Consider the following 17237-nt stretch of genomic DNA (forward strand, 5'->3'; position numbering starts at 1 on the left):
CAACAACCCCTCTCCTATTGGATGCACTGTCTAATGTAAAGCCAACGCTGCTCCCGAGTTGAACATTTTCAACTCAACACGCGACGCTGCGACAGCAAACACCCACTTTGAGCATCGCTACGTAATGTGACATTGCGTTCCTTCGTCGTTCCAATGCAGCACATACACAATGAAGTGGTTCATTGATGGTGTTCTGTGCCCTGCCAAATTCAGTGTGAAATGGCTTGTATGGACACACGGACGCATGCATGCATGCATACACAGTGCGTCTTGACCAGTGGCGTGTGGTGCGTTTCGGACCTGGGCCCTTATTGGGGGAATAATTGTCCAAATCCACATCTTAATGCCACCACTATCAGATTGCAAAATGCTGTGCAAAAATACAATATAAGTATGCATGGTAGTACGGAAAGAGAGAGCTGTTTAGCATATTTGATGATGAATACCATTATTACTAAAGCAAGACATATAGTTAAACCTTTACCTTCCAATACATAACTTTACAAAAAAAGTACAAACCTCTACACTACAATATAGACGTTCTAATGACATGACAAAAGCATTAAAACTTTGAATAAAATAAATTGTACTCACCGAGGTGCGAATTATTTATTGACAAACTCCATAATCCTTTGCTGCTCAGAGCTATAGTTGTGTTGGGTTTTAGGAACTTGCTAGCAGTCACAACTAGCAATTTACTGCTGCTCTGGAAGTGAAGCAAATGAACAATTGTCCTCACAATGTCAACTTTTTCTTGAAAAAGTCGCTTTGAAAACCAATTTTTAATCATGTCTTTAAGGCACATGTGCGTATCCCAATGAATCCAACCGAGTTCGAGACAGGACACGCCGGAGATGAGTTAGTTTTGACCAATCAGAGTTTGGGGAAATGCGGACATCACTCTGCGCTTCAGCAAAGGTGGAGAGTAACGTGAAAGCGTGAATCTGACCTCTGACTGGTTAAAAAAAAGACAGCCGATGTTTATAGTTTCTATGTGGCCTACCCCAGCGGTCGGGATTCTGAAGGCCCTGGGGAGATTACATTGACATGTAAACACATAGAAGCTGAAATTTGATTGGGGGAGAAAAAAGCAAAAAAGCTGGGCATCCATCCATTTTCCGTACCGCTTATCCTTACTAGGGTCCCAGGTGTGCTGGAGCCTATCCCAGCTATCTTCGGGCGAGAGGCGGGGTACACCCTGAACTGGTCGCCAGCCAATCGCAGGGCACAGATAAACAAAACAGCCATTCGTACTCACATTCACACCTACGGGCAATTTAGAGTCTTGGCTCATGCAACCTACCATGCATGTTTTGGGGATGTGGGAGGAAACCAGAGTACCCGGAGAAAACCCACGCAGGCACAGGGAGAACATAGTATAATAGTATAGTTTGATTATGTATCCTGTATTATATTGTCTTGTAGATGTATTTTACTGCTTTTTTACATCATGGGACTACAGATGAAAAACTACAGACTACAGATGAAAACTAGCCTTCTGGCTAATTCTGGCTTTTTTAACCATGTGTACTGCATGTGTTTTATGAAATTGCATTGTCCCCTTTCAAAAATAAACTGATAAACTGATAAACTAAACATACAAACTCCACGCAGGCCACCTCCTTGACCGTGCCGCTGTGGAGCCCTCTCCCTCCACACATGGAAGTGGAGGGAGGGTGCGCAGGTCAGGCAGGTGTTTCCAGCAGGGAGCCAACGGATGTTGCCAGGGTCCTCTGCTACTTGCTGCCGCGGTGTGAGTTCTCGCAGTAGTACACAAGTTTCTGGTCGTGGGCCGGGTGCTGTCGCGAGATCTGGCGGCAACACGATCAACCTGCTCGTTGACACACTCACACACTAACAGCAGCCACCCAGCAGCCGAGCGAGCCGAGCGAGCGCTGCTTGCCTGCCTGCCTGCCTGCCTGCCTGCCTGGCCGGGACTTGGACTGAACGCTGGAAGAACCGAAGAGGGGGAATCCGACATCTGGCCGCACATCATGATTTTAGCACGTCGATGTGCCTAGGTGGCCAAAGGAACACACTCGCATCACGGAGAAGGCGGAAATAAATGTAAGTAAGCAGTTTTCGTGTGTTTGGGCACAGCGAGGAAGCGAAAGTTAAACGAGTCCAGTTGCCGCTTGGCTGGGTTCGTTTTGGAGGAGTTTTTATTTTATTTTAATTTTATCCCCCCCCCCCCTCCCCCAAGGCTCCTTCTAAATGTGTCTAACACTTTTGGGCCACACTGTGCTGCCTCACTTGCACCTTTCCCTTTAGCGTTCATGTGCACATAGCGGAGGCGTCAAACTTTTAATAACCCATTAACTAAGTACACATAAACGTCTCGCAGTAAAGATAAATACAAATACTTGTATTGTCATCCTTACGCTGTAGTTTAGTTTATTTTTTTTTCTTTCTTCCGGCTATTAACCGTCGATCAAAAGTGAGCAGCGGCGGAGCTATCTTTACACTTTCGGGGGTGGGGGGGGGGGGTGTTTTTGTTATCAAATTGGCACAAGTGGTGTGCTTTTGGACAGCAAAGGGGTAACATATGGCATAAGGGGAGCACAGCTGGAGGTAGCGTTTCCATTGCGGTGATGTCAGAGCAGCTGACTCCACAGCTTGCAGTGTAATTAGCAAACAGAGCAGCAGTTTACTCACTCCTTTTTTCCTCTTTTTTGTTTTGTTTTCTAACACTCCTTGCCCGGTGGACCCACCGCTATCATTTCCAGTCCCGCTTGCTTGTTCTGTAAACACTACCCTGCGTTTGTGTCTTCTTTGGAAACGTTTTACGCATAAAACAAATCTTTCTGGAAGCTCAAGAAGTGGAATTGAAACTGGAACACATTGGATCCTTGAGCAGAATGGGTGAGCCCGCTTTGATGCAGTTGGGAAGATGGTCCATAAAGTTGAAAGATGCATGTGAATTCGCTCTTTATTGTATATGACTGCAATTAATCCAGAAGGAATCCAAATTGAATTTAGGGAGATTTTGCAATGCTTTTCAATGTAAATCTACTATACCTGCACATTTTTACTTTTAAATATATATATTTTTTTTAGTTACTATGACTTTCTATAGTTTGGCGATTTCAACTGGGCATGTAGGCAAAACTGAAGTTTTCTTTCTGTGGGATTTCATTTGCAAACTTAAGGCATTTTACTCCAATTCAGTTTTGTTTTCCAAATCCACCTTTCCACATTTGTACTTATCAGCCTTCATAGTGATTATAGTGAGAGATGTGATGCTTGGACTTTTTCATGTTTTGGGAGAATTCCAACAGGATCTTCTTCTTTTCCTCTTGGCTTGTCCCATTAGGGGTCGCCACAGCGTGTCATCCTTATTCACTCAAAACTAAGTGTTCCTTCAGGGGAATTAAGTTTTAAACTTAAGCCAGTAATATGTACACCGATTCAAGTCCAGAAATGTTGGCTTCACATTAAGGTTGTAAAGGTTTCCAAAATTAGTCTGCACATAAATACTTTCACATAATTACCTTTTTGTTATGAGCCTTGGTAGTAAAAAAGGTGACTTGTTGTGTTATGACTAAAGTTTGGAACCGTTACCACAGGATATTCACCGAAAACTAAAGTGAGCTTTAGTAGGAAATTCCCTTTCAAACTTAAACACAATTTCTATGATTCAGGCTAAGACGAAAGGCTGTTTCCTTCATCATGATTATACAAATGTAGCTCAATTTGGTGCAAAATTGACACAGGTGGCACCGACCTCATGCCACATTTTCACATTGGCAGAAGTTTACGTTGCCACGTTTAAGTCATTTGCGCTCAAGGTTTTTTTCTTATCCAATAGCTTGCCAGCTCGGCTCTATCTTCTTAGTAGCCCCAATTTGTTTACCCACAATCCTGTTTTTCCTGTTTTCCATCAGGTTATGAGGGAAGAATGGAGTTCCCAGATCATAGCCGCCAGTTGCTGCAGTGTTTGAGTCAGCAGCGTCACCAAGGTTTCCTGTGTGACTGCACCGTTCTGGTCGGGGAGGCTCGCTTCAAGGCACACAGAGCCGTGCTCGCTTCCTGCAGTATGTACTTTCATCTCTTCTACAGGGACCAGCTAGACAAAAGGGACGTTGTGCATCTCAACAGTGACATTGTGACAGCGCCGGCCTTCAGTCTGCTCCTTGAATTTATGTATGAGGGCAAGTTGGAATTCAGCACTCTTCCAGTGGAGGATGTGCTGGCTGCAGCAAGCTACCTGCACATGTACGACATCGTCAAAGTGTGTAAAGGCAAACTGAAAGATAAGGAGCGCTCGTCGCTTGACAAGAAGATGGGTGAGGCTTTCGGACTCAGCTGTCTGGAGCGGGACAATTCCTCGGACGGTGAACTGCACAGTGACAAGCAGCTCGGAAGGAGACAGTCCCGGGGGCTCCCGGGGGCCCCCTCCCCGACGGAACAGTTTGACACGAACAACAGTGAAGCGGGCCTCGCTGTCAGCGACTGTGAAAGGTCTGTGCAGAACAGACAGAAGGCAAACGGTCACTCCGGCAGGTCCCCACACCTTGTAGGTGTCAATTATGTGTCAGCAGAGGCCGAGCCTTGCGTCCAAACAGCTGGAAAAACAAAAGCTGATGTCAGTAGTTCCACCGTATCACTGTCCCAGAGGTCCCGGGCTTCGGATGACATGGACTGCGCTCTGGATTTGTCTTTCAAGCCTCTGTCTAGCAGAGATCCCTTACAGGCCTCCTACATCTCGGGACAGCTGGCCCTCGACAGCCAGCAGCAGGGCACTGAGCCACTTGTTAAAGATGAACACGACTTGCTGTCAGAGCAGGAGGACAGTGAGCCCATGAGCCCTGAGAGCCAGCGCTTTGGGAATAGTGCCAGGAGCTCAGTGGTGACAGGGTTCGCTGCCCTCTTCCCAGGCAACAACGGCTCTACCGTCGCCCTCCTCTCCCAAGAGGAAGACCTGATGGACGAGGAGGGGGAGGCCTACGGGGGGAGGGAGGGCGCCCCCGGCAGGGAGGTGGCGGCAGTGGCGGAGGAGAGGAGGGCTCGGCTGCTTGGGGACAGCGAGGAGGAGGAGGAAGATGACTTGGCCTCTTCGGACATCTCCACCTCCAGCGGGGTGCTCCTTCCCGCAGGGCAACAGGCGTGCGTGTGCCCCCTTTGCAGCAAAATCTTCCCCAGCCCGCACGTCCTGCAGCTGCACCTCAGCTCGCACTTCCGCGAGAAGGACGGCGCTCGCTCCAAGTTGTCCCCCGACGGCTCGGTGCCCACTTGTATGCAGTGCAACAAGACCTTTTCCTGCATGTACACCCTAAAGCGGCACGAACGCACACACTCAGGCGAGAAGCCGTACACCTGCGGCCAGTGCGGCAAGAGCTTCCAGTACTCGCACAACTTGAGTCGGCACGCGGTGGTCCACACGCGGGAGAAGCCACACGCATGTAAATGGTGTGAGCGCCGCTTCACCCAATCCGGGGACCTGTATCGCCATATCAGGAAGTTTCACTGTGGCCTTGTTAAAACGCTTGCCATCGGATAAAACGCGTTACCTGTGCCATCACGACCCCAGTGTCTTTTCACACATTGGTATTCACACACTGGCAGTTTGGATTCTACCCGACGCGGCATTTTCTTGACACAGCAACTTTAAGAAAAACTGTCCCAGCTTGGCGAACAGCATCAGTGTGGAAGCTGAACAAAGTAGATGCACTTGTTTGTTTGTCTTGTTTGTCTCTGTGTTGACTTTATTTGAGGAGCTGAAACGCATCCTGGGGGCACAACACAGGATGCTAACATTTGTTTATACAATCGACTATTTGTGCACATGGGAGCTCAGAACCGTCCGTTTTCCTACTTTAATACTATTATTGATATTATTTATTTGGGTGTTTGTATTGTAACAAGTTCAATATTACGAGGCAGCAAAACTAATGAAGTTAGACTACTGGAATATTTTTTCCATGGAAGTTTTTAAAGGTCAACTTTCAAGGATATGTGATAAAAACATTATGTACATTATTGTATTTTGCCTTAGAATCACCTGTCCTTTTTTTTTTTTTTAATCAACAAATGTGAAATAATTGAAGAAATAATTGCTACTTAAAAATGTATATTCAAAGGAGTGACACAAAGCGATAGTTCATGCTTATAACACTTGTGCCTCTTTACACTTCACTTTCGTGTACTTCTTGAAGAGTGATCTATCACCATGCCTTTTGTCAAATCCACTCACACATACCAGAGGATAACAAAGGTAATAGGCAGCACTGGAATTCTAATTGATCCATGAGTGCCCTTACAAGTACGTGACCCAGCTATGTAAATGACGCTCTCATCACGAAGTTATTGATTGTCGAAGAAGACAAACGGTAGACCAGTGTGTTATTTCCTGGTATTGCAGCAGAATAAACAAAACAGTTCTTAGACACTGTTAGGGGCAAAGGAGGAATTTCGGGGACGGAACGAGACAGGTGGATCATCACAGCTGTGCCATTCTGTTAAAGCTACTGACTTTCTTTTGAATTTAGCGTTCTCATGCTCACCATAGCTTCTTACTGTTTGTGTTACTACTGATGATGATGATGATGATGATGATGAAGCCTTTAGCGATTAAAAAAAAAAAAAAAAACAAGTTTGTAGGCATGAAGGAGTTGAACTTATTGCTTGAATAGCTTCTTTTTGTCTAATCTGTCCTGAGAAGACTTGATCTGAATTTATTTATTAGCTTGGTTCAGGGTTTACTGGAGGTGTATATCGATTAGCTCAAAAGTTGGTACTCATTAACTGGTATTGGGGCTATCTTTTTATTTCTTTGTGAAAATCAAGTTACTGTAATTGTGTTTTAATAGAGAAATGTCTGTCACACGGAACCTAGAGAAGCACTTGTTTTTAGCATGCATAGTTTCAACACTATTTCCTAGGCTGCTGTTTCAATTTGTATATTTAATGTAAATATATATTCTATTTATGTGTTTTAATACCCGTGTGGTAGAGGGAGTCAGGTGTTTTATAAAGGTTGCAGCGTCTTCCTGGTGTGGGGTCGACAGTTAAGTCGACTGCAAATCAGATTCAAAGGAGTTTCATTTAGCTCTGCTGTTCTGCCACAGGAAATAGTTTTTCCACAAGCACAGCCATAGTGAGTTGGCATTGGCCACCTATAGAAATGGGACAATAACGAGCATTGTCTATACACCCCCAACCCCCACTTCCACACACAAGTCCCAGGTAGTTCTCAAGAGATCATTGTGTATCTCCGTCTGAGCTGCGAGGGGGGAAAAGGCAAGTGCACATTTCTCTTAGTGCTTTGCTGTATTGAATGGAGGCATTGGAATGTGAGAAATGTATTTAGGCGAAGGGAAACCAAGGAGACTGTAAACAGGTGTATTGTTTGGAGGCATCAAAGTCCTGCCCCCCGCCCCAACCCTCCAAACCACACAGCATGCAGTCAGATAAATGCTTCATTGTTCTACTGAGAGGAGAGACCGCTGCGATTTGATTGCACACCAACAAAGAGATTATCTGAATTATCATTGCATCCCATGTCCCCAATAAACGTCTAGAATACAGGTTCTCAATCGGTTGCGCCTTTGGACCCACGTATGCCACTTTTCTAACATGAAATAACTCAAATGAAATGTCGAAGTTCCACAAAATAAGACTACAAAATGTTTCACTTATTTCGTTGCCTGTCAAAATATAAAGCCTGGCATTGGATGTACATTAAATATTAGTAAAAATGAATGTCCTTTTTGTCTTGCTGTTTGCAACCCAATGTTGGGTCCTGACCCACCAGTTGAGTGTCACTGATCTAGATGTATTGACCCTGAACACTAACATATTCTATCACATTATTTCAGGACGACACCTGTGATTTTTCACTATAGTTTAATGGTTTGGTAGCAGAATGTTTCTCAAGCATCATTGGCAACAACACATCTTACACTCCCTCAGTTTAACCACTTTAGTGAGCACACCTAATTCCATGTACATGGTTCTTGTGTAGTGTTAATAATGTACTGTATACAGGCAGGAACATGCTGCAGGCTTGGTCAGACGTTTTCTGATATTTGAATGTACATGTGTATAAAAGCAGAAAAAAACAACTAACAATGTAAAGATTAGCATTTCTTTTGTAGCTGTTATTTAAAGCTCCAGGATGTTCACCGACCGTGCCTTGTCGACACACAAATAGGTGTTGCATCTGGAGGAGACTCTGTTTGTACTTTGCGCACTCGCTCGTGTTCACACAACAGAAAAACACGAAACAAAACACGATTGTTTTCACATTGTGTACAATTCATTTACTTTTTGCTGCTTTGTGTGAGGCTCCAGGGATGTCAATTTATTGTGTGAATAAATGTTTGGAGGTGTTAAACTGAGGACAAGCATTTGTGGGTGTGTGTGTGTGTGTGTGTGTGTGTGAGAGAGAGCGTTTTGGGTTCCAGTAGTTCGTTGGGTCATGTCACTGATGGATGTGAACTGCAGAGATTCTCATTGTTCTGTTTTCATGGAAACAAAAGGCTATGTTTTCCTAAATCATGCTGTATGATTTTGAGGTCAGACAATGACCGTTATACAACACTGGAATGTCATCCTCTGTTGCAGGTTCCAACTGTGAAATTCTGTAAGATCACAAGAAATATTTATTACTGTATTTGCTTCTCTTGCGGCCTCTGACTTTTAATTTGGTTACAATATCTAAATGTCAAAACGACACCTTTTAAATAGAAACTGTAGAAGTGCCATTAGAATTTAATATACATTTGTTTTTAAATAAGAACAATATATTTCATATCAATTGCTTCAGTGTTAGTGGAGTAGAGATTAGAGGACAATCTGATTAGATACTGAGGCAATTTACTGTGCATTTTACTGGTTTGCGCCTTTTGTGTGTGCGTGTGTTTGTGGAGGTGTGTTTGTGCTGTGGAAATGTGACAATCTGGATTTAGGACTTTATAAGATTATGCATAGAATTAAATGGAACAACTTTCTGTCTGTGTGGATTTCATTGATTTCCCTCTCAGTGTTTTTGTTCTTTTTTGTCTGGTGTGAAACAAAACAAGCACATAAACATTCAACACATAATTGGAACTACATACAATTCAAGTAATGTAGTAATAAACGAACTACACGCGGGCTAATGAGCGACACTTTCAACATTGCACCAGCTACTACATTGTATTCCGGGAGTTGTAGCATCAGCAATGAATGCGCTATATCAACTGGCCAGTTTACACACACAACATTTCATGGTCCAAACAAACGTTTCATCACAAGTCTGCTTCTCAGCATAAGAAGATACCGTTAGAAAATAATAATAACATTCATTACAATTACTACTATACCCAGTGGAATCTTTAAACAAAGGGTCTAAATACAGTAAAAATATTCATGTCAATATATCATTTTCCTAATGATCGAGTATCGATACACGTGTCAAATAATGTTAATATGGTTGTCCAATGTCCAAGTACTTAAAGATAATTTTGACCGATTTTAATATGAAGTACTGTCGACGCTCTGTATCAAAACTTCCCATACATTATTGCTCCTGGGGAAAAAAAACAAAAAAACCCATTAATTGAACAGCTTACATTCTATGTGTTGACCTTTGGTTACATTGATATTCTGATATAAACTATTGCTGTTTCGTATTACTACTGGTATAGCTAAACTATCAAGGCCAAGGAAGGAGTCCTCATTTCATCAGCAGCAACGCAAAGTGTGCATGTTCTGCACTTGCTCTCCGGTGTATGTAAAGATTACATCCCTTTTGTCCCCAATTCTGCAAAGCACATCCAATGATTAATTCAACAGCAGTGACAAGTGTGTTTGGAAATCAACTTATTACCAATTGTGAGAACCTTTTCCATCATTTCTCACATGCCGCATGAAAGAAATCCAGCTGCTCTGCTCTCTGATCCCAGTGGGGATGGCCTCCGATTCCCACCACCCTCCCCCCTTCCAGTCCCAGTGTGCCCATTCTGGGAACTGTATATAGACAAGGGGGCAGCATCCAAATGCCCCTGCCCCCATCTCCCCCACCTCCACAGGCCCCAAAACTGCGGCCCCAGACCCTCGGCCTCATCCCTCTACTCTATTGTGAGCGTGGGTAGTCGCTCAGCCCGCCTATTGTCTGGCCCCGCTCCCCAGCACGTACTTTGTGCACAAACAGACGACACAGCGGCGCTAGCCAGCCAGCTCAAGCATAAAGAAAAAAATTTTGTTCCAAGATCATTCATAAACAGCCAGTCAGTAAATAAGAGCTTGATGCGCTGCTACAGTAACTGTGAACCTGCACAAAAAAGAACAGCCAGCAGCAGCAGCTCACATCTGCCTGATGGGATCCAGAGCTTAGAGTGGCTATGTAGTCTGTGCGCGCATTTCTTCTGGCGCAAAACACTTCACATGGAACGCAGGAGCCCATGTGATAGAGCTTAGCTGCAGGGTGACGAGCCGGGATATGTGCAGTCTAACGCTACAGTGTAATAAAACATTCCTGACCAAAGCCTGGCTCATTTGGCTCTGTGTGTGTGAGTGTGTAGAGGTACTTGGGAGAAGTTGAGAGGAAAGTACTAAGTGTCCACCGTCTCAACAAGCCCAGTGGTGGGAGCCCTTGACCTCTAAGGGGACGGGCTGCCAGGGACAGCTGGTGTGGTGTGTGTTTATTTATTTATTTGGGAACAAAAGACAGGTGGTCACACTTGAAAAGGGCACACAAACACGTTCAATGTGTGTGGAACACACACACACACACACACACAGCAGTAGAGTAGTAGTCATTAACTCACATGCATCAGGCACTTTTTTTTTTACATTTTTAAAAAAAAAATTTTAAGAAGTCATTTTTGACTTTCAGAGAATTCAAGTCACATTGGTCCAGAGAAAAGGTCACTAGAAGTGCCTCATCAATATCACATGAATGGTGAGAGATGCTGTCACCGAGCTGAAATGTAAAACAAACACTGTACTGTACTGTAAACCAATTGAAGAAGAGAATGCAGTTTAATGCAGGACAACATCGTAGCAATCCCCAGATACTGTACAATGCAAATTTATGCCCAAGTGGCTGTGAACAATATAGAAATGACTTCATAGCAAATTAATTGGTTGCTGAAAGGAAGTGCCGTGACATATTCTGTTCATGATCTCGAATTGATAAAAAAAAAAAACGTGAAAGAAAATCGAATTAAAGCTTACCTGTCCCAAATAAGAAGCACAGTACGTTGGAGTAATGGTGATGTCTGTTTAGCATATTTTGCTGATGAATTGTGTGGTGTAAATGTTTTTCTCTCAGCACTGACAATATTTTTGATGCAGAACAAATGGTTGTCCCTCAGTATCAACAAAATACTTTTGATGCTGTGTAACAATGTGAAATTGTCCCTCACCATTGACACAAAACTTTTTAAGCATTACAGCATTAATATAAATGCTTTGTCTCTCACCAATTGACGTACAATTGCATTAAAGTGAATGCTTGTCCCTAAGCATTGACAAGCTTTTTGATGCACAGTAACATTAAAGTGGATGCTCGTCTCTTAGCACTGACGTACAGTACATTTATTGACACACAACAGCATTAGTTTCAAAGGTGCCATATTTTACCAAACTTATTTTTAGTATTTGGGATGTAATATTGGCTCTATGGTGCCTCAGTGAACATGTGAAATATGAATTGAAATCATCCACGCATTCCTGAGTTCCAGACGTTTTTCTTCCGAGAGGCCTGAAATCAGTTCATTCGAATTTCTCGAGTTTAACTACGTCACTAGCGAAGATCTCCGCCTACCTCTCTGCTTCCAAACCAGCGCTGTCAACAAACACGTGTGCTCTTACAAGTGGGTCTACTACACGGATCAACCAATCAAAGGAAAGGGGTCGGTCTTAGCCAAATACGGACAAGGCGGATACAAAACTGGGTCACACGTAAGTAGCTGTCAGAGGAGCATGTTTCTGGACACTCGTGACAAAACCAAGGTGTTCTTTGAAATGAAATCGACCCTTTTATACCAAGTCCATGTTAGAGAGTCATTCTATGAAGGTCTTCATAGCCAAAATATGATACCTTTAATGCAAGTCTCTCAGCATTGGCAAAATATTTACAACGGAGTATTGATGTGAATGCTTCTTAGTATTGAGTATATTTTTGATGCAGAGCATTAATATGAACACTTCTCTTAGCATCAGCAAATATTTCTGGCGCAGAATAACGTCAATTCTTGCCTCTCAGCATTGACTAACATTTTTGAAACATTGGAGTATTAATGTAAATGCTTGTCTCTCAGCACTGAAACATTTTTAACCATTTGGGCAGTGATGTGAATGCTTGTTTCTCATCACTGACAATATTATTGATGCACAGTAACATTGTGAAAAAATGTCTCTCAGCATTGACAAATTATTTTTTTGATAATAGCATTATTGCCAGTTCTTCTCTCTCAGCATGGAAGAATTTATTGACACACACTAGCAAATGTTTTCTCGCAGTATTGACAATATTATTTATGCACATTTGTGTGAATGTTTGTTTTCAGAATTGACCCAATTAGAATTTTCCCAATATTTAAAACATCTAATAATGTGAATACTTGTTTCTCAGCATTGGCAACATTTTAGACCCACGATAACATGGGTATGAAATGCTTGTCTTGACAATCTTTTAGTATCTAGTTTAAAAATATTCTTGCCAAGTTGAGCCACATATGTTTTAAAAATCTTATATACACTCATCACATAACATATTGGAACCTATGACTTATAAACAAAACAAAAATAAAAACAAATACTGCAAAATGTCAGCTCATTTTCAGATTTGGGTTTTGCCTTTAAAGACTACAGTCATAGTAGTTAGAGGTGCAGCCAACATGAAAACCACAGAGCTGTCTATGGGTGAAAAACAAGAAATTGTGAAGCTGAGAGAAGATGGAAAACCAATCAGAGCCTTAACCAGTACAATCATGAAATGCGCTGAAAGAAGAAAGAAACCACTTGTATACTAAGTAACAGACGTCGAATGGTTAGAGCAAGGAAAAGAGCAGTCGTTGACGACAGAAACATTTTGAGAGCTGCAAAGAAAGATGCTAAAACAGCTGTTAGTGACATCAGCAACAGACACCACAGGGCAGGCGTTAAGGTCATGAACGTGAAAAAGTACAGATGATAAACTAGAAGATGCAAACAACTCATTAGGAAGAAGACTAGGATGACCGGGCTGGAAGTTGCCGAAAAATACAGAGACGAGCCTAAAAAAGTCTGGGCAAGGTTTTATGTGGACCGATGACACAAAGATTAACTTAGGTTATGGAAAGGCTACAGCTTCAAGTAAGAAAGGATGTGATCATGATCCCAAACATACAAGCTCGTCTGTTAAACTCAGTGGAGGTAATGTATAACTTCATCTGGGACGGGATCTCTAATCTTCATTGTTGTAACACACTGCAGCGGCAAAATGAACTCAAAAGTCTACAGAAACATTTTGTCTGTCAATTTAAAGAAAGATGCAATCAAACTGATTGTAAGATACTTCATCATGCAGCAAGATAATGCTCCACAACAACAAACAGGTCAATCAGGGGCAAGAAGTGGAAGGTATTAGATCACCTAAGTCATTCTCCAAACATAAACCCTATAGAGCATGCATTTTACCTGTTAAAGAGGAGACTGACGGGAGTGCCCAGCCCCCCCCCCCCCCCCCCAAAAAAAAAAATACTACAACCGAAAGAAGCTGGGGTGAGAGCCTGGAAAAGCCTCACAAAAGAAGAATGGACGTTTGAGGATGGGGGCTTGATGCAGTTACTGCAAGCAAAGGATTTGCAACTGCCGTAATTTCTCGTGTATAATGTGCACCCATGCATAATACGCACCCCCAAAGTTGACCTCAAAATTCTGGAAAACCCTTCAACCTATGTATAATGCATTTTTACAATGAATTATTTTGCTTCTACCCATATGATCAAAACAAAGTCTTTTTTTTGTATTTTGTTAGTTTTTTCAAATAATTATTATTAGAAGTCCAAGTCCTATTCTCAGTTGTGGATTAGATCCAGATATAAACACCTGGAAATAAAAGCTGAACTGTTGATCTCATGTTATATTCATCTTTTGATGTTGAACTCAAATGTTTTCATTCTACAGCAAAAACAAAGAAATCTGCCTCACTGTTCCAACATTACTGAATCAGAGTGTACTGACACACTATGTGCTATCCACCTGTACAATCACTTTAAGAGCAGGAATATGTTCTTAATTTTCCTTTTTGGGAGCGGCTCGCCCCGACAGCAGCAAGACAGCGTGCCCTTGGTCCACTGTACAGCTGTCACTTACACGCACTCTTTGACTCATATTTATAGCAGCAGCATCATTGGACTTAACGCTTGCCTCAGACCACAGCTGGTCCCCCCCAAAAAGAATAGCTGAACGACAAAGCCACGTGCTCCCGCTGGCTGACTGCAGTCAGTCTGGCCTGGCGGGTTGTGGGTGTTTATGCCCCCCTGCCTTTCTTTTTGCAGACACCCAGCCACACACGTAGTGGGATATATCCACGCTGATAATCTGACATCTGCATTGTCTTGTAAACTCATCACATCGTAATGGAGTTAACAGGAAGCAGGACCATCAGCATTCAATAGTGAAAGGTCGTACACACGGGCCACAATGTACCCCACCAGGAAGGACATACCGTAATTTCTTGTGTCTAATGTGCCCCATGTATAATACACACCCCCAAAGTTGACCTTCAACCTATGTATAATGCATTTTTACAATGCATGATTTTGCTTCTACCCATATGATCAAGACGAAGTATTATCTGCATTTTGTTAGTTTTTTCATAGAATTATTCTGAGGTTAAGCACTTTATTTGAACACATAATACTTTTTATTTACTTGCTCTTATTTTGAAATTCACAACCATACTTTTATTTAGTAAATGAGAAAACACACAGTTGTGCTCATGTTTGATTGCCCAGGCATAATTTGTAAGATGTGTACAATTCTTTAAAGAAAACATGAAGGGCCAGGCAAAACAAGTTTCATTTTATTTTAATGGGATTCAAATTAAACTCAAGCATTTTAGAAAAGCATTATCATTAAACAAAACATAACAATAAATAAATTAATGATGGTTGTTGTTCAGTCATCAGTCATATTTAAAAAAAAAAAAAAAATATATATATATATATATATATTTTTTTTTTAAAATTTCAAATTCTGCCTGGGTATGTAAACTTATGAGCACAATTCTGCATATATGCAGTCATATGTACTCCTGTCATATAGGAATGAAAGTGTAGGCTGCACCTTTTTCATAACCTCGAGGTGGCATACTAGAATGAAAGTGTAAAACTTTTTCATAACCACTAGGGGGCGGTTGTTGTTTTTTTCCGGGGAAATTATACACGAGAAATTACGGTACTCTGTTCTGAAGTCAAAGAGGTGCCAACATAAAACCTTATCTAACTGCAAAGCCAACGTCCAAAGAAGGGATGTGCGATACAGCCTTAAAATAAAATCACAGCTTTTGTCCACAAAAATCTGATTACTGATTTTAATACCCCCCAACAACCCTTTGCAGTAGCTGTTGTTCATTGTTACAAACCTGAACCAACTCCAAATGATTGACGAAGCAGTGCCTCTTTAGTAAACTAGCGCCTCTCTATTTGTCGCTATGTCTTCAGTCTGAACAGTGCGCGTCAGCAAGTTTATTGATAAAACAGGCAGCTTTAGTTTGAAGTAACATTGGTGGCCTAGACATTGCCTATATGGTAGTCAGGAGAGGACTGCTGACAGCAAGTTAACTTCATGCACAGAGAAGTTCAACATTAAGTTTCATACAAGTGTTAACCTAGAAGTACAACAGGCAGTTAGTAAGTAAGCTATGCACTTTGATGACACAATGATGAATGTACAGGTGCTTGTCGCAGGGAAGAGTTTATTCACAATAAGACTAAAGACAGCTGACTCTAGCGTATTCTTTTATCATGTTGATGTTTTTGTGCCATGTTGTCCTGAGCAGCCAGGACAGAAACATTGCGTAGGTCACGAGTCCATGTATGGTCATCATATTTTTCCTCTCTTCCATCACTGAAGGACACCAGTGATGGAAATGAGGTAAACTGTAACGATGACCGTACAACCAGAGATGAACTTATTACACAGAACAGTCAGAGCAGTGATGTATGTCGTTCACAGGTTACGTTCCAGTCGTGTGATCAGTCGTTCCATTTTTGCTCTTTTGACCACTGAAGGGAACACAGAAGGGTACCAGTGACGTAAAAAAGAAAACAAATTAAGAATGACCATAGCACCGGCAATGAACTTGTGATCTACACGTCTCTGTCCTGGCTGCTCAGTATATGTGGTGGCTTAAAAAAAAAAGAAAAGCCAAAGAATAATCTAAATAACAGCGAAGAAGTCTCAGGATTTGTTCATTTTTGAGGCATATTTTTCATTTTTTCATAAAATTTTGATTGAACTTCAAATTATCTGAAATTAAAACTTCAAACTGTATTAAATCATAACAGAAGTGAACATAGCGACACAACAACAGGATTGTAAAGGCATATTCTTGTGAGGATAAATTCATTTGGAATAGCCGCATCAGAACATGCCTACTTTATTGCCTGGGGATTTATGTTTTTCTGAGGGGGGGAAAAAAAAAACCCACACTGCACAATAACTAATGTAATCAGTTCTATGATTCTACGCTATCAAAGTAACCAATACATTCCTGATTTCCTTCAAGCCTTACCAACAATTGTACAGACAACTTGTAGCCTTGCTTTGCCAGCAACGGTCTGTCTGCTCAGCCGGAACTCAAGTTGACCAACCAGAGAGCTCCCAAAAAGGCCAGAGACTACAACAGACCCACTAAGCAAGGGGTGTGACTCAAAAGATCATACGCACATTTGCAATAAGCTCCAGGAAGTGCACTCATGCGAGCTAATAGCCATTGCACCGGGTCACGTGACCGGTTCCGATAAAGCAGTGCCGAAGATTCCTGCTACAAAAAAACAATTACTCAGTGTACAATGTGTGACCCCGAGAGCAGCCATCTTTAGTGTGAGGCCAGAATCAAAGAGAAAGTAATGACGTGCACCACAAGGTCATGTCCAGCAGGGACAGCAGCACTGTAGTCTCTGCACAAGCACAGTTTTGTCTAACCTCTGGCTCTGCTTGTTTTATTAAAAACATTTGATAGCACACATTACTCAAGGTCAGATTTGGGTGAGTGGATTGGAATTCCATCATCACAAAATACAAAGACGACAAATCTG

The 17237-nt window shown here is 42.1% G+C and overlaps 1 protein-coding gene and 1 long non-coding RNA gene across 2 annotated transcripts in view; one reads left to right on the forward strand and one right to left on the reverse strand.

Annotated features, from left to right (window-relative positions):
* Positions 1-667, reverse strand: part of LOC133487879 (uncharacterized) — a 10125-nt gene extending 9458 nt beyond the window's left edge. The window contains exon 1 of the long non-coding RNA XR_009791479.1: positions 595-667. This is a non-coding gene — a long non-coding RNA (uncharacterized LOC133487879). The remainder of the gene's footprint in view (positions 1-594) is intronic.
* A 1029-nt stretch (positions 668-1696) lies between these two features.
* Positions 1697-8951, forward strand: zbtb42 (zinc finger and BTB domain containing 42). Its single transcript, XM_061795517.1, has 2 exons — positions 1697-2067; positions 3885-8951. The coding sequence occupies exon 2, from the start codon at positions 3899-3901 to the stop codon at positions 5498-5500; it is 1602 nt and encodes a 533-aa protein (XP_061651501.1). The 5' UTR covers positions 1697-2067; positions 3885-3898; the 3' UTR covers positions 5501-8951.
* The last annotated feature ends 8286 nt before the right edge of the window (positions 8952-17237 follow it).

This window comes from Phyllopteryx taeniolatus, chromosome 13 (genome assembly GCF_024500385.1).
Source record: "Phyllopteryx taeniolatus isolate TA_2022b chromosome 13, UOR_Ptae_1.2, whole genome shotgun sequence".
Classification (NCBI taxonomy): Eukaryota; Metazoa; Chordata; class Actinopteri; order Syngnathiformes; family Syngnathidae; genus Phyllopteryx; species Phyllopteryx taeniolatus.